Source organism: Rhamphochromis sp. 'chilingali' (genome assembly GCF_963969265.1).
Source record: "Rhamphochromis sp. 'chilingali' genome assembly, chromosome: 2".
Taxonomy (NCBI): domain Eukaryota; kingdom Metazoa; phylum Chordata; class Actinopteri; order Cichliformes; family Cichlidae; genus Rhamphochromis; species Rhamphochromis sp. 'chilingali'.
In genome coordinates, this window is record NC_137930.1 from 58,947,004 (window position 1) to 58,965,173 (window position 18,170).

At 40.3% G+C, this 18,170-nt stretch overlaps 2 protein-coding genes across 2 annotated transcripts; one reads left to right on the forward strand and one right to left on the reverse strand.

Moving 5' to 3' along the window:
* Positions 1 to 4,210: 4,210 nt before the first annotated feature.
* ttc23 (tetratricopeptide repeat domain 23) lies at positions 4,211 to 10,542 on the forward strand (the record flags this gene model as incomplete). The annotated part of the gene is made up of 4 exons (XM_080863194.1): positions 4,211 to 4,228; positions 6,670 to 6,933; positions 7,018 to 7,159; positions 9,408 to 10,542. 4 exons carry the CDS (start codon positions 4,211 to 4,213, stop codon positions 9,494 to 9,496), a joined length of 513 nt encoding a protein of 170 aa, XP_080719320.1. The 3' UTR covers positions 9,497 to 10,542.
* A 3-nt stretch (positions 10,543 to 10,545) lies between these two features.
* Positions 10,546 to 17,855, reverse strand: synm (synemin, intermediate filament protein). The gene is made up of 4 exons (XM_080865546.1): positions 16,893 to 17,855; positions 15,918 to 16,042; positions 14,093 to 14,172; positions 10,546 to 13,922 (listed from the first exon to the last, which is right to left on the reverse strand). The coding sequence occupies exons 1-4, from the start codon at positions 17,688 to 17,690 to the stop codon at positions 11,851 to 11,853; spliced, it is 3,075 nt and encodes a 1,024-aa protein (XP_080721672.1). The 5' UTR covers positions 17,691 to 17,855; the 3' UTR covers positions 10,546 to 11,850.
* Positions 17,856 to 18,170: the final 315 nt, after the last annotated feature.

Here is an 18,170-nt window from a genome sequence, read left to right on the forward strand (position 1 = left end):
TATATTTATTTATATTTAGATTTCTTCATACATTCTTATATAGTTCTATATTGTGTATTTTGTTGTACAGTTATTTTATTTTCAACTTTAATTTATATATTTTATCTTATTCTTCCCAGTTAAATTTACCCTTCATTCTAATTTGTGTTGTACAGTTATTTCATTTTTAACCTTAATTTATATTTTATTCCTTCCTAGTTAAATTTACCCTTTTTAATTTTTCATATTTATTTCCTATCTTATTCATAGCCTTTCCTTTTTTTGTTTTCTTTAGGTCACGAGCAGTTGTCCAAGCATTTCACTACATATCGTACTGTGTATGACTGTGTACGTGACAAATAAAATTTGAATTTGAATTTGAATTTGAACTCAGATAAGCTGAAAAAGTCCTTGACTTGTGAACTTTGCCTGGGGCAAAATTATCTTTTCTGAAGGCAGAACATATCCTGAAGCAGCTTCGTAAGTGCAGTGTTATCACCCAGGAAGAAAAGATAAAGACTGAGCTGGAAATATCTTCTGGGTATACAGGTATTTTAGTCAACAGATAAACAGCTGTAAACATAAAATAGAATTCCAAATTTGCAGCCATTAGTGTGTTATATTAGCTGCTACTCAGTTTTCTGATGATCTGATAATTTCCTCTATTTCCTTAAACTGTCATGCTCATTAAAAATAACTGAAACACGTATGCTTAAGTATGGTACATTATGTTTTAAGATTGGCCACAAGATGGCGATAGATTTCTGCAGATTTGCACAAAACTACCTTTTAGGATGTTTTTGGAAAGGGGAATTTTTGCTGACCACTTGTAAACAACAGCCTTTCAAACCAGAATTTCCCCTATGACTGTCCAGTCTGCTCGGCAGTAAGCAGGGGTGTTTTGTAATGGTGTTTATAGACATGGAATGTAGGACTGCTGCATGGCAACCCAGTTAATCATTAATGAAGCAGAGGCACAGATGGGAAAGAAGCACATATTTTTAAGCATTTCTCTAGGCTGTGGACTGCAGGCCCCAGCCTAGAGAAACTAGCTTCATTATTTTTTCTCTTTTTGTTTAGTTTGGCTTCCTCCTTGGCTCATAGAGATAGTGTAAAGCTTGAAGTTACTCTATTAAATGTCACTTCCTTTGTTTGTTTCCTCTAAACAGGCTAGCATTTTTATATAACTGATATGTTTACATCACTTTAGAAAATACATTACCACCATATGGTCGTATTGACAACAGAAGTCCCAAGGGCACTACTGCATGCTCAGGATAAGATTAAAGAATTAAAGGATCACGGTGACAACACCTTCCACAGATATCAAGTCCTGTATGCACTGTTACAGGAACTTCGTGGCCTGGCAACATAAGAAATAGCAGGCACTTGCATAGTTTAAATCATGGGGTGAAATTAGAAGCACAACTGGGAGAGAAAATATAGTGTTGCCTGGGTTTAGGCCAACATACGAATGCCTTTGTATTTATTTTGATCCTGTTGCTTGCTTTTCAATGCATGCATCTTAAGCCACTTATAACTAAGAGCACTGAGGCAAGGTGATGTAGACTCAGAGGAATTTGTAAATGATCCAATTTTGTTCTGTTTCAGAGAGCCAGAGTTTGTTGACATGATGTGTGTAATTGAAAAAATGTGCAGACTCTGGCTGGTGTGTAAGCTTACTAAATCTCTTTTGTTAGGTGATGAGTAAGATTTTGGCATGCCTCTAAAGCTCTATCGGTCACCACTGTTGTGATGGAGGGGAATGTTCCCACCAAAGCCTGGAACAATAAGCTCAGCTCTAGCTATGGATCCTGGTCCAAATATTTAGGTCCATTTTTGATTAACACACAAGGTGTGCACTAACAATATAATCAGTAGATGGGATATTTTTGTGCCAAACCTTTATTGCTGAAGTTTCAAATTTGCTGTGTTGTTCTTATATTGGCAGGGCATAGCCAAATAAGATGACATGTTTTTTTTTCTTGTTCTTTATCTTTAGTTTCGTAAATCTAGAGATTTTGAAAGACTTTATTACATTAAACATTTGGAAATAGTATTTCCAAACTTATCTCTAGTTAGATAATGAATTCATATTTTATGAGTCATAGATATTCCCTCCAACCTTAATTGACAACTCGTGTTTATGGTCCGTATTCACTGACATTTAGTCTCTGTTTACCAGCTTTGTGCAAAAAGTTTCCAAAGTCTGAACTGTAACACTTTGCAGCTGTAGTTATTAAATTGTCTTAGGCTATTGATTGCATAGTTTTTGCAGTGTAAGTATTATAGGTCAGATGTCAGTAGTATTCTCTTGCTTGGAATGAAGTTTTTTTTTTTCTTTTCAAAAAGAACCCCTTTCTCTCAGTTTACTTTTGTTCAATTAGCTTGCTGAAATAAACCAACCTTTACTGGTTTATCTGATTTGTTGTAGGCCATGGTTGCCAATCAATACCCAAGACAAAACGGGAATTTGTTTCTCTGTGATGCTGAGTCTAAATGCTATTAGTTTGAAGCACCATACCAGTATGCTGGATCAGATAGCTGTTTTTTAGTCTCTCTGTTTTTACTTTGGTTTGCCCTTACTATATCATTTTCCAAATGAAAGCCCAACAACCTTGCGTCAGTCATGTACTGGAAACGTTTACAATAGTGAACTGTGTGGCTTGCTTGGCAACACATCTACAGATCCCTAATTATATTAATTTTCCTGCCCTGTGGGCTTTTGGTATATTTCAGTGGGATGTGACATATTATCCTTCTGCCAGGATGTGCGTAAGGAGGTAGGGTGAATTAAAAGGATAGAGAGGCATTGTATCTGTCTGTCTGTCCATGCAGGCAAAGCGGTGGGGCTTGAGCCATGCTGGAATGTAGTGATGGGTTCAGCCGTAACTGCTGCCCTAAAAGGGTCTAATGTGCCTGGATATATGGGTGGGGCACTTCTTCTATCCATCAAAGTCTGTTACCATAATCTTAGATTCATGGGAAAATTCAAAGAAATGAGCACTCACGCTGTTTTTGTAACCTGTGCTGCTGGTACATAGCCAGTAAGCCATAAATACCTAAATCCAAGCAGTGCAACGATGGGAACATAACACTGTTAGGCTTAGACTTTTGGTTCCCATATACTCTGCTCCTAGTAAAACAAGAAAAAATACAATTTTGATATTATGATAAACTGTGTGGCTTTAAATCAAATGAAATTCTTTTAAAGGCTGATATTGTGTTCATATCTAGAGAGTGTATAGAAGTGAGTATTTGCCCTCCTATAAAGGCCAGGCCCTTGACTGGAGAGCTGAATTAAATTTAGAGTCCCTTAGTTGTTTAAAGCTGTTGGCACAGTAGCCTGATGGATCCAGTGTCCTCGAAGTGGGTAATGCTGCCATCATATCATGCTGTCTCCTTCCTCTCCAACTCCCTAGTTCTGTATCAGTCAGAGAAACTCAGTATGACAGGAAATGACACACAGTTGTGGTCAGAAGTTTACATACACTCGTCATGAATGACATGGTTTTTTGGGTCTTTTAATTATTTTTGAACAGTTCTTTTTACAGGGTGGAATGACACGACTTTAAAAACAAGAAATGGGTACACAAGTTTGAATTTATTCATCCGCACATTGTCAAAAGTATACATTCAGGATTAAATCTATACATACACCCCCCACTATGGGGCGATCGTAGCTCAAGAGTTGGCAGTTTGTCTTGTAATCAGAAGGTTGCCGGTTCGAGCCCCAGCTCGGACAGTCTTGGTTATTGTGTCCTTGGGCAAGACACTTCACCTGTTGCCTACTGGTGGTGGTCAGAGGGCCCGGTGATGCCAGTGTCCAGCAGCCGCGCCCCAGGGCGGCTGTGGCTACAATTTCACCTTGATTGGACACTTTTGGTACCCAACAGGTTGACGTCAGGTTTTTGGGAAATATGAAACCCTATGAGCAAGCACTTTGGCAACAGTGGGAAGGAAACACTCCCTTTTAACAGGAAGAAACCTCTGGCAGAATGAGGCTTAGGGAGGGGGCAGCCATCTGCCGCTACTGGTTGGGGCGAGAGAAGGAAGAGCCTGTATTTGAGCCTTTATGTATGCTTTTGACTCTGTGTGAATTAGAAAAAATCAAAAATTATTTCAGACTTGTGCATCCAATTCTTGTTTTTTGTAAGTAATTGAAAGATGTATGCTGTGCAATTATTCCATCCTGAAAACTCAAAGAAATAATTGAAAATCCAAAATTACGATGAAATCCATGCCAGTGGTGAGTGTATATAACTTCTGACCACATGTCAATAAAAAAACAAACAAACAAACATGCAAAATAAAAAAGCACACAATAACAAATGGGTTACAAATTGGTATATACCATTGCAATGGTATATACGCACATTAAACCTGTGAGAACCTTCACAGACATATTAAACCTCCAAGCTACCCTGTTCTGTCAGTTCTGAAAGTGTAGTTTCCACTGAGGCTATAAGAATCTCCACTTATTTAGACATCCTTAAAATGAGAGTTTAATTAGCATTGCTACCAACAGTGTTGCATTTAACTTGTGAATAGATGCAACAAAAAGAGTCGGAAAGGCACATTTCCCTATTATTGTCTGCACTGCACCAAGCCTCAACTGGAACCATCAGCCAAAGCTCTTTTTTCTCTCTACAAGGCCTCAACCAGGCTAGATAACCTGTAGGTACAGTGGGGCAAAAAAGTATTTAGTCAGCCACCGATTGTGCAAGTTCCCCCACTTAAAATGATGACAGAGGTCAGTAATTTGCACCAGAGGTACACTTCAACTGTGAGAGACAGAATGTGAAAAAAAAATCCATGAATTCACATGGTAGGATTTGTAAAGAATTTATTTGTAAATCAGGGTGGAAAATAAGTATTTGGTCACCTCAAACAAGGAAAATCTCCGGCTCTCACAGACCTGTAACGTCTTCTGTAAGACACTTTTCTGTCCCCCACTCGTTACCTGTATGAATGGCACCTGTTTGAACTCATCATCTGTATAAAAGACACCTGTCCACAGCCTCAAACAGTCAGACTCCAAACTCCGCCATGGCCAAGACCAAAGAGCTTTCGAAGGACACCAGGAAAAGTATTGTAGACCTGCACCAGACTGGGAAGAGTGAATCTACAATAGGCAAGCAGCTTGGTGTGAAAAAATCAACTGTGGGAGCAATCATCAGAAAATGGAAGACATACAAGACCACTGATAATCTCCCTCGATCTGGGGCTCCACGCAAGATCTCATCCCGTGGGGTCAAAATGATCATGAGAACGGTGAGCAAAGATCCCAGAACCACATGGGGGGGCCTGGTGAATGACCTGCAGAGAGCTGGGACCAAAGTAACAAAGGTCACCATCAGTAACACACTACAACGGCAGGGAATCACATCCCGCAGTGGCAGACGTGTTCCGCTGCTGAAGCCAGTGCATGTCCAAGCCCGTCTGAAGTTTGCCAGAGAGCACATGGATGATACAGCAGAGGATTGGGAGAATGTCATGTGGTCAGATGAAACCAAAGTAGAACTTTTTGGTATAAACTCAACTCGTCGTGTTTGGAGGAAGAAGAATACTGAGTTGCATCCCAAGAACACCATACCTACTGTGAAGCATGGGGGTGGAAACATCATGCTATGGGGCTGTTTTTCTGCCAAGGGGACAGGACGACTGATCCGTGTTAAGGACAGAATGAATGGGGCCATGTATCGTGAGATTTTGAGCCAAAACCTCCTTCCATCAGTGAGAACTTTGAAGATGAAACGAGGCTGGGTCTTCCAACATGACAATGGTCCAAAACACACCGCCCGGGCAACGAAGGAGTGGCTCCGTAAGAAGCATTTGAAAGTCCTGGAGTGGCCTAGCCAGTCTCCAGACCTCAACCCCATAGAAAATCTGTGGTGGGAGTTGAAAGTCCGTGTTGCTCGGCGACAGCCCCAAAACATCACTGCTCTCGAGAAGATCTGCATGGAGGAATGGGCCAAAATACCAGCTACTGTGTGTGCAAACCTGGTAAAGACCTATAGTAAACGTTTGACCTCTGTTATTGCCAACAAAGGTTATGTTACAAAGTATTGAGTTGTATTTTTGTTATTGACCAAATACTTATTTTCCACCCTGATTTACGAATAAATTCTTTACAAATCCTACCATGTGGATTCATGGATTTTTTTTTCACATTCTGTCTCTCACAGTTGAAGTGTACCTCTGGTGCAAATTACTGACCTCTGTCATCATTTTAGGTGGGGGAACTTGCACAATCGGTGGCTGACTAAATACTTTTTTGCCCCACTGTACTTTAGTCTTATTAAACAGGCTCATAGTATTAAAGTAAAATGTTTGTGGTTATATACTAGACACTAATTTTCTGGCAGTTTAATAATTGCACTATTACTAATAGTCTTTTCTTTGATGATCTTCTAGATGGAAATCAAAGTACAATGCCAGACACAGAATATACAGACACAAAGATGCAATGGCTTCAGTGTACTCCTATCACCTGCACAGTTCTATACCAGGAAGATCATTGTTCCATAATGGAAAGACATACCACAGATTTCTTGTGGATATAATTCAACATCCTAATTATATCCTAACATAGTTGGTTTATGGTATGGGCAATCAAAATGATCAAGGACTGCATGCATATGAAACTTAGACTCAGGAGAACATTGAGTAACTTCCTGTCAATCTGAGTATTTGCATGTCTTTCTCTGTAGAATCTATAAGAGACAGAACAAACCAAAGAAAGCTTTAAGCCAGTGTCAGAAGTCCCTGCAACTGCTGATGGACTGTAGTAATCCAGAGAGGACCTGCTCTGTCTATAGGGATATGGCCACTATTAAACAGGACCAAGGCCACAGAGCATCTTTCCAAGACAAGCAGATTCAAGTTAACACAACTTGCACATTATATACAATTCTTCTGCACAACATATACAAACACAACGGCTTCCTGAGATACTGATGTCATTTGCCAGTCTTCCTTCAGCTCTTACTTGGTAGTATGCGATTTCTCATTTTTTCATGTGCATGTTTCCGTTAGGCTCATGCCATAGCTGTGAGTCATGGCCTAGAGGAGCTGGAGGGGGCTCAGATCTCCCACAGCCTGGCCCTCATCCTTTCTGTTGCAGCAGAACCCCATCACAATGGTAAGTCTATTCACAGATACAGGCTGGGCCAGAGAAGTTAATTGGGACTTAAATATTCCACTGTCTATATGTCAAATGGTGTAATACAGAATCCAGCTTTATGGTAGCCTTTTTGAAGACCTCAGTATCACTAATGTCAACAATGGGCAATCTATTCTCTACTGTAGTCATATAAAGCATAACGTCTGGAAACTGTAAAGAGAATACAAGGATTTCTTAGTTACAACCCCAAACAACTGATCTCACTATTAAGGTGCTCATATTGAAGGTATTAGCTAGTGCTGCCAAGTTTTCAGAATCAGTTATTGTCAAATGTGTGTGTGTTATGTGTGCCTGTGTGTTTTCCCCTTTGCTGTTTTAGATTCTGCAAGTCACTAATTTGATCAAACTTTAAAAGCATAGAAGAACTCTGTAGGTCCACAGGATCCTGCTTTTATTGTTGCCCAGGATGACTTCTGTCACTTTCTCCTAAAGAATAGACAAAAACAGGTTACGTCCACTCACAAACTACGATCTCTATAAGACAGCCAGATTTCCATAAGATTATTTTGAGGCACAGAACGTCATACAAAAGTTTAAAAGGATGAATCCCCTTAAAGTTTCATTATTTACTTGCTTTATCTGGAGATAAAGTAGGAAATAAGAAGTTATTTACCTGTTGTACCACTGTAGAAATGTGCAGAGATCCAGAGAACCTCTCTTGATTTTAAAAGATTTGTATGACTTGGGTGCTGAGGTAGCCGATACCCTTCAGCTGATTGGATGAGTGGAGATGACCAAGGGCAGAATAAGCCAGGCTTACAGGACACTAACAATAATCATGTGTTACAGAGCACATATTTGTCTTGGTTAACACCTGTGTAGGTGTAATGCTGACAGAGGACTACTTACTGTCATTGAACATGACATCATAGAATTTTAATAAAAGGTCAGTAGTTGTCGTCACCTCTGACAGTAAGAAGGCGAGAGGTCATTTCAGAATATCTAGTCATTTTGAGTTGAGCTATTTCCACCATCCCTCTAGAGCTCAACGTTATCAGAGTTGCATGCTAATCTTGGAAGGCCTCTCTCTGGTGTAAAATATCCTGAAGAGTGACTTTGTGCTTCTTTGGTTTGGATGGAGTCTGACAGATGGGCAACACTTTTGGGAAGGAAATTACAGTTTGCTGTTTTCAATTAATAGGAGGCTGACCCCAATTACTGCGGTATGTCTTTATGTCCTTTGAAACAAAAGTGGCATTTCTGTGTCAATCACCACACAAGCACTGAATAAACAGCAGCTCTTTAGTTCATTTAATTCAATTTGTCTTTTCATAGCTCTTACAGGTTTTCTTTATTCCTTATGTAATGAGGTTTTTTTTAACATGCTGTATATTATTTGCCACATGAGCTCAGTTCTACCAGCAACAGAACACTGGTACTAAAATATACCAGGAAAGGGGGGATTGCTCCACACTAGTAATGACATGCCTCTAAGTGAAGGAGCCTGGTTGCTATGTTGCTGTGTTATTGCTGTTAAAGTGCAGAGTCGGGGTCCAAGTATGACATGGAACACCAGGGCTCACTCTTCTCTGTTCGCCGTTCAAGTGGTAAACTTTCTGACAGAGAGCAGATATGCCCGGAGTGTTTATTTTTCACTGCTTTCCTCATGACATCACTCAAAATGAGTAACTTTTTCTTTTCCGAAGTTAAGCCGGCTTGTGTAGCAGATACAATGCATAAGAAGTTTTAAAAACAAAGAGAACAATAGCCCACATACAGCTACGCTTTTGACATTTCCCCCCTTCCTCTGAAGTGCAGCTGAAAAAAAGGCCTTCCATTACATCAACCTTAGCAACAGTGAAAACATTCAGGAGGCCAAATGGATCTGTTCCATATTAGCAGTGTTTCACTTTCCCCGGTGAGGACGGTAACTTTTCACTCTTCTTTTCCCTGCTTTAATAAAGCGTGGGGGACTTACATAACAGTTTCTTATGAAGTTGCTTATTTCTCTCTCGCTCTCTCTCTCTCACTCTCTCTCTCACAACAACTGCCTCATACAGAGTCTTTATTTTACAGCAGATTGCTGATGGGTCTTCATAATAAATCAAATCCTGCTTGTTGATCTGACACTCTGGGCAGTTGGCACAGGTGTTATCTAAACCTTGGGCAGCTACAGTGGTTATTTTTGGTATGTTTAGTGCGTTCACATGTTGCTAGGAAGTGGCGCTTCCCCTCCGAGCTTGAGTTTCAACACTTATCTTCCATTGACCACTCTCTCGGCTATCTTTTTTCCCGTATGTAGTGCCTGAAATCCAGAGATCCTTGTATGGGCGTCAGCACAAGAAGACCAAAGCAGTAAAAAAAAAAGCTGTGGACATGCTGGCTAGGTAAATTTGTGAAATAATCACAGTGTTCTTATGTTAAGAAATCTGACAGGCCTCACCAGTCAACACTTACCATTTATTTCTTTTTGATAATATGATTACATTAGGGTAAACCTAACAGACACTTATAAGAATGCAGCTCATGTTTCATGTTTTAGTAAAGCAACTGTGTCCTCTATGTTTCTCAGGGCACCAGAGGTGCTGAGAAGAAAGGTAAAAGGAAAACGACCTCTAATCTTTCCACTTGTACCATCCAGTGGTAATAATTAAAACTTCATAACTGAACACACTTGTTTTGTTTGTTTTCAGTGTGGTTTAAAGTTTAAGCCAACGGTTGATATTCCATCATGATGGTTTTTGTAACTAAATGGTTTTTGTCATCTGGCAGTACTTGATTTTTTGTCAATTTGCACTTTAGGTGAAGAAAGTAAAGTCTAAATAAATACTCAAACAAAACATACACATAATATTTTTTAATGATGTTATAATATTGGGGCAATTTTCATCTAAGGACTGGAATTAGTACCAATATAAGCAATGGTCTCAAAAGAATTCAGAATAAATCAATGATTTCAGTCTCTCCATTTGACCTTTATTAAACACTGTATTAGTCACTCATTCACTAATGAGATAATAACCGCATAAAGATTAATAACAAACACTTTAGGTGCACTGATATAGGAGTGTTTGAGTTTAAAGAGTAAATCACAACAAATCATGAAATGAAGGGTTCTTTTTGTAGATTGCTAATTTATTTTATTTGTAAAAGCATGGCATTCATGCCAGATGTTGTATTTTTGGATTGCTTTACCATCATACCAGAAAGTTGACTTGCAAAGACTTTTCAGTAGTTAGAAGTAAATTATACAGCCGCTGTTAGAGAAAATAAGCAAAAAAAATAACCAGACGGTACACATGCTATTTCATTTCTGTCTCTGTAACGCATACACAACACAACAAACTCTAGTCAACACTCAATGCTAAGCTGATGATCCAAAAATAGGTGCGGTTATAAACACACTCGTAGGTCAGAGCAAAGTTGAATCCTTCAAGCCAACAGCTGTGGACAAGCCATAAGTGCTATACATGACAAAGATCAAACCTATGTGTGATTACTTTTTCATCACTGCAACATCCTTTTAATGCAAAACACCTCTGCTGCTACTTTAATCGTTTTATCTGGATATTGTTTTCAACTTGACAGCCATGTTTGGAATTCTAAATGGTCCCATTTAGAATTCCAAATGCAGTGTTACCCCCAATTATATGCTCAAAACAAAATCTTAACTGTTTGCAATTTACAAATGTTTGGCACATGTTAAAATAGACTTTTTGTTTTATTTTTTAAAAACATGCTTCTCCCTTGGGGGTGCTGGAGCCTATCCCTGCTGTCATAGGGCGAGTGGCAGGATACACATTGGACAGTTACACATTTACACCTATGGGCAATTTAGAATCATCAGTTAACCTAACCAACTCCACATAGACAGTCCCCAGCCAGATGGTGGAGTTGAAATCTGGACCTTCTTGCTGTGAGGCAACAGTGCTAACCACTGCGCCGTCCCTAGAAACCCCAAGAAATCACTTTTAAGCTTCACAAGAGCTTTGTTAAGACAAATTCTAAAGCAAATAGATCTTCTTTTTTTTTTTAACTCTCATGATATTATCCTCAGTCACAAGGTCAACAGTCTTGAACACATGTTAGCAATGACTTGTTAATATAAACCACTGTGTTCCAGCATGTGCTGTGTACTAACATCATTCCATTTTCTAGAGGTGCTCAAAACATAAAAAATTAAAGCCCTATTCTGCAAACAGTGCACAGCACCTTGTAACCCAGAGAGCAATAAATGCTGACCAAGGAGACTTAACATCATGGCAAGTACAGCCACGACATGATGGTTGGGTGGATTATATGCTGTAAACTGTAGAATGAGCTGTTTAAGCTGTTAAGTGTAGGTTAGTACAAAATGAAGCACTATAAAGAGAATAATCAAGGATATTCAAACTGCACCTTATGAAAAGCCAAACATACTAGTACAGCACACAGCATTGCCTACCATTAAATATGGCTACAATATGTAGATGTTTCAGTCCTTACACAATCTAGCCCACAGGGATCTCTGCAGTCAATGGCAAAAAGAAAAATTCATATATGAAAATCAGATACTTTTAACTAAATAGCTAGTACTCTGTTTTAGGTAATCTAGTCTTATGGATTATAAGTACGCTTGTTTACTTGAAAAATAGCATGAATACAGTTCCTGCAATCACCATTAGTATATGCTTTGTATGTTTAAGTAAACATACCGTAATGCACTGGCAATTATTCAATTTGAAAAAAGTAATCAGATTTAGTTCTTAGTCATTAGAAGGGCTTTCAAGGTAAACTGTTGCGATTCTTTTCTCCTGTGAAATCTTCACTGGCATCTCCAGGACTGGAGGCTGCAGCTCTTGCTCTGAGGCAGCCTCGTCATGGCCACCGTGTACATCCATCTGGAAGGAAAATGACTTGTCTGATGGCCCCAGTTTAAAATGTTTCTCACTGATTTCAGATGCAGATTCTCCTTTGTCGCTGAAGTCGCCATACTCCACGCTATGAGCAACATTATCTTCTCTGGAAACTCTAATGCTGTATCCTCCTCCCGCCCCACTCTGGAAGGCTTTCTCGATCCCTATGTTAGAAGACTTGAGCGCTGCCATGATCTGATCTTCAGATAGGTCATCTCCTTCCAGCAGCCCAGATTCTTCCAGGGTTTGAGAAACATTTAGCTCTGCAACTATAGTCATGGTTCCATTGTCAGTGGACTGTTCCACTCTTTTGACACCGACGGCTACATTCTCTGGACTTTCACTACTCACTCTGGTGATGAAAGCTAACTCCTCTTTCAGTGGTCCCGACACTGAACTTTGTAGCTTCTCAAGAGCTCCTTTCAGCTGCTCTTTGGGCTCCAAAGAGTCTTCTCTCAGGTACTCAAGCACTGACTCTTGCACTACAGGTGAGACCCGAACCTCTTCTTCTATTATGCACTCTGGAAAACTCTCTTTGGCAAACAACCGGTCACCTGACATAAACTCATATTCATCACTTTCTTTTACAGTCACTTTTTTCTGGGGAAGGCCATCATCTTGATAATACCTCTCATCCGACAGGTCATCTACAATTCCATAATGGCCATATGAGGTTATCCCGCCACCCTCCTCAGATTCAGAAAGATTTTCATCTGGTGTGGAGACAAAATACTCATGAGACTCTTGATCATGGGAGAAATGTGGATATTCACTCTCTCTAGAGACCTCTTGGACTTGTACAGATCCAAACTTTGACTCATCTGTGTTGGATTTCATGACATTATCATCCCCCCTGCTACCTTGAATGCCATGAGGGATATTTTCTGGCTCCTCAACTTCAAAATATGCAGAAGGCTCATGAAAAGTCAACCCGGACTTCTGCTCAGCCTCAAGTTCTTCATCACTGTAAGACTCCACTGGTTCCTCGATGATTTCCACATTGACTGACTTATTTTGTAAGTCCCCTCCTCCTTGCAAGCCACTCAGCAGGTTCTTGACCATGCTTCCTGTTGCTGTGTCCTTGATGTCCTCTAGTGACACTTTCTTCACACCTTGTTTCAACAGTTCTTCCAGGGCATTGTCCTGAGAAACATCCAGCTCTTCCTCCACTTTGGACTCCAGCACGATTTGTGTTTTAGTCGTGCCATCCTCCTGCTCAGTTTTCTCCACGTGATATCTGACTTTTGAATCTCCTGCTGAACAGACCTTGGCTTCCAAACCTGCTGGTTTTATCACTTTCTCAATTATTTCTTCTACAGACACAGAGTCTAATATCTTTTTCTCAGCTGGGCCTATTGTAAACTCTGTTCTTCCTTTGTCTTTGACCTTGCCGTCGACAACGGGGCCTTTTTCTTTTTCATCTGACACATACTTCTTGCTTTCGGTCTCGGTTTCCGTAACTAGGCTCTTCATTGATGGTGACACCACTCTTACTGATTTGGTATCAGGAGTAGAAGACTTGTCAGGACTCATCTGGCCCTCTGTGTGTGGGAGCCAGATGAGTTTCACAGTTTGCTCTTCTGCTGTTCTTTTTGGTACACTCCGACTGACTTGGTTTTCACTATGGCCTGCTTGCTTATCTTTGGTTGTAGTACTGGTGGTGGTAATGGTAGTAGCAGAGGCAGAAGCAGCTGCCCGAGCTTTGTTAAATGAGATCATATCCCTTCTGGATGCCGGACTCTGATGGCGAGCTCTTCCTGTAACTGAAATAGGGATGACCCTAGACGGACTTATGGACCCAGAGGAAGGGATGGGGGCTCTTCTCAAGCTTGAAGTCGATGGCATGTACCTTACATCCATGTGCTGTTTGGTGGTTAAGGTGGAAGCTCTTGGAGTATAGCGTCGGGCAGGCATTTTGATATCTGAGTCAAAAGTAATTAGTAAAGAAGTAATTAGTAATAATTATTTGATGAATTGACATTTTGTTTTCAGTTTTGCTTAATAAATGTGTAAATGATTTATCCAAGTAGAAACCAGTCTTGCAGTGTTTTCCCATCATTATCACATCAATAAAAATAACTGAGAAACATACCTATTATTCTTTCTCTTTGATGTTGATTCACTCGCTTATGAGCATCTTGCAGACTGATTCGCTCACCCTCCAGAAGAGCCCTAAACAGAGACAAGGCAAATTACATATGGAGACAGGGGCAAAAAGGTCCTAACTCAAGTTAATTTCTCAAATATTTTCAAAACATCAAAGACAAGTACCTCATGGGATCGTGTACATCCTTCAGCTCTGCCATTTCAACCCTCTCAAACTAAACACAACTGGCTTACGAGAAGGCATGAATGCTGTACCTGACCATATAGGGTAGTAGTCTTAAAAATTCAAATAAGCCACCGTCATTTAATATCGATGCATTACTAGTATTTGAAACAGCTCACCTTTCCTTGGCCATGCTTCAACAGACATACAATAGCAAATGAAACGAGCAACTTCTCTGGAGAGTGCCTTCCGAAAGACTGGCCTAAAAATAACGCCCACAAAGCATGGCTGTCTATGCTTCCCTGTGAATCCCAGAGCAAAAACGGACACGTGACACATACAAAAACAAATGCCGCTGCCACGTCTCTAATAAGGTATTCTGTCTATTCCAAAAGTTCAAAACAAACCAGTTGTGCCTGTGGAGAGCCTGCCATATAGAGGCAAGCTAAAGCTAAAATGCTAATATCTATCACCATCTTTGATATAAGTCTGTTTAAATGTAGGTCAATATGAGGCAAGAGGTTATAATATGTCAAGGGTACATTGATATAACATTCCAGTACAGTGTTTACCCACTGTTTTATAAAGAGCTTTGAGATCTTAGCATCTCCCTGTGTCATGAACATGAAGCCAACACACTGAGTGCTATAACAAGACAAGTTATTGCTTATAAAATCAGTCCTCCTTCACACAATATGCTCTAACAGCTTTACTTAAGAATCATCTATAGTATGTGTAGTATTTATGTAACCTTGTCAGACACTAATTTTCAGTTAAGCAGCTCGGGGTTTTTTAAACTGTACAGCAGTCTCCACTGTTGGTGCATGGAGCCACTGCAGGTGGGGTGTGAGTGAACAATGAAAAATATGAATCCAAGCTATATTAGCTTAATGTAACTTTTGTTTGAGATCTTAGATTTGAGCAATTAGTGCCAAAACCAGGGATGAGCAAGCAAAGTATGTCTCCTTATGTAAATTATGAAGTTAATTGAGTTAAGATTAACTTGAAGAGGTATTTGGGCTGGTTTAATCAGTAATCTGATTTCAAAACCATAGAAATATCTCAGAATAAAGAAAGCTTCTGCATTTTAGCCATTGTTTCTACAATGTTTTCTACAATTGTTTCTTAAGAAAAGAAAAAAAATAATGATTCCAAACAAATAACCATTACTGTCTCTGTTTTCACATGCGCTCATTCCCCAAAGGAGTTCTTCATGAACAACACAAAAATCGTTCAAAATTGTTGTAGCTTACACTTTTTAAAGTAGACTGACTGTTAGCAACACCTTTGCAAAAAGCATCTGACAGCTTTTCCTTGTATTAAACGTGTCTCTAAAACATTTAAGACGCCACATGTACTTCTTCTATGGAAGACATTTCCCCTCACAGTAAGGGAAGCAGTGAAACACATACTCCTATGTGGTTCTAGCACCCAGGTATGGTTCATATCACATAATAAAGGCTTACTGAAGAGTTGCATAACGCTGACTGCTGATTGTCTCTCATAGTGTTTTTATTCGTGCCATCTGTGCTTTTCATTTTAACACAAGTAAAAATGGCTTCTGGGAAAAGACTTAAACTTGACGTGACATAAAATATCCATTTCATTTATTTAGACAAAAAATGAACAAACTAAATGGTTTCATCACCTGTAAGTAGCAACCTCCATTCCTAGATCCATCTTCACCTGGAGAAGCTGCTGATGCTCTCTCATTTTTTGTGCTATAACATCAGCCATCACATTCCTCTCATGCTCCAGCTGTTCAATAGTCATCTGATGGTAGGGGGGGGGAAAGCAAAAACAGGAAACCATAATTCATCTCAAGGCAGCTTTTAGTGCTCTTAACAGATTTGAAGTTTTTAGGCGTGTCCTCTCAAGTAGTGCTTTGTGTATTGTGCATAAACCCTCTCCAGTAATGTTAACATTTGCCTTCCTTACATACAGATAAACAGAGGAATGTATTTGGTGTGACTTTACTGAAGACAGCCCTGCAGTGGGTGGAAAGAGAAGTGGTATGTAACTGACTGGCCTGCTTTAGACTGCATCTTCAGGCTAATAAGGATTTGTCAGTCTGACAGCTAATTGGTTTAAGTGGCTGGTGTAATCTAGCAGTTGGACGGTACTAGGGCGGAAGTATAGCGTTTGTCCAGCTAATGGAGCTATGCTGTCCTGGTATACTGACGTCAAATGTTGTGCACAATCCATATTTTTTAGTTATGGGTACATAAACTTGACAGGCCTTGCTCACTGTTGAATAATGACCCCTCCTTATTTATTGTGTAGCGTTTTGGTACAGACGCCAGAATGGTGCAGCGTGTGTATATATATATAAATTTCACATTATTGGAATGTGAATGTAAATGTGAATGTAAATTTCACATTATTAGAAAGATCGAAAACATTTGTAGCAGCCACTGTGAGCTGCAGCTGCATGAGTACCTTTAAGGACAGTGGGTGTGGCAGGGCAGCAAGGGACAAGCCGCTCCCCCGTCTCCAAAATTAGAGCTTATTTTGCGGGGTTTACTGAAAGTGGTTTTTCGTTTGTTTGTTTGTTGATAAAAACGAATCAAACAATGCCAAATTAAACATTTCTTCTACTGTAGCACAATTAATTCGTCCTTACCTGATACTGACTGTAGTCCACACGGAATTTTTCCTGCATGTGCATCAGTTGCTCCTCAAGTCGCATTTGAATCTGCCCTTGTTTTTCCGCTTCCGTGCGTAATTTGTCCAACTCGGACGCATACAGCATCTTTTCCCTCTGCATGTCGTTCAGCATTGCCTGGTCCGCTTTAATTGACTGCTCCATGTCTTCTACCGTCTTCTGGTACATTTCGAAGGTCTGAATCCATCCTTCGGACATACCGTGGGCATACTCCTGCACCTCTTCCACGGAGACCACCGGAGGCCCACGATAAGTTTGCCTGATGATGGGTGCCACTCGGGACTCCACCTGACTGCAAAGGCGGCTCACTTCTTCCCTGTGTGCATCCTCTAAGCGTTTATACTCGTTCTCTAGTTGCAGCAGCCGCTGCTGGAGTTCGCTGTTGGTTTTGTGAGCGTGATGAAGCTCCTGCTCGCAGTTCTTTAGTTCGCCGCTGACGTCCCGGCACACATCGGTCTGCTCGCTGCACAGACTCTGGATCATCTGCAACTCCCGCCATAGCTTCTCCCTCTCCATCTCAGCCTGGGACTTTTCAAACGACAGCTGCCCCACCATTCTCCGCAGGTCCTGCATCTCAGCCCTGTACTTAGTTTCCCATCCGGTAGTCCTCACCTGTCTCAGTTTATTTATTTCAGCAATGAGATGCGCGTTTTCTTGCTCCAGCTGCTTGGTTCTGGATAGATACTGGGTAAGTCTGCTGTTGAGCTCCTGCAGCTGGTGCTTCTCGCTCTCAAAAGTTCTCTTGAAAGGGAGCATTGTGGTAACTAATTATCTCTGTTAAGTTAGATGGAGAAAAATGTCCGGTGATTTTATTTATTATTTAGGAGACGGATTCTCCCGGCATCAATTTGCGTCTTCGTCCGTGGGCGCGACTGTGATGTAATTTGTGATCGGTGGCCTTTGACAAGTGCAGGAGGAGGAGGAGGGCGGGTCCTTTGCTGCATCATAGCAGCGTCCCGAGCGTGTCCCTCCGTCCCTCTCCGTTGTTATGTTGCGTTTAAGTGCTCTCTGAAATACTATAATGCTAAACTCACCGCAACTATAAATAAAAGAAAGGACAAGCTAAAAAGAAACGTACACGAGTTAAAAAAAATGATAATAATTGAGGTTTAAACACAGTATATTGGTTTTGGCTACATTTACCTTTTGGCTTTTTCTCCCACATGTAAAAGCCAGTCTACATTTAACTGCAGCTATAATATAGCTCCATATTAGAATGTATAAATATATATTATT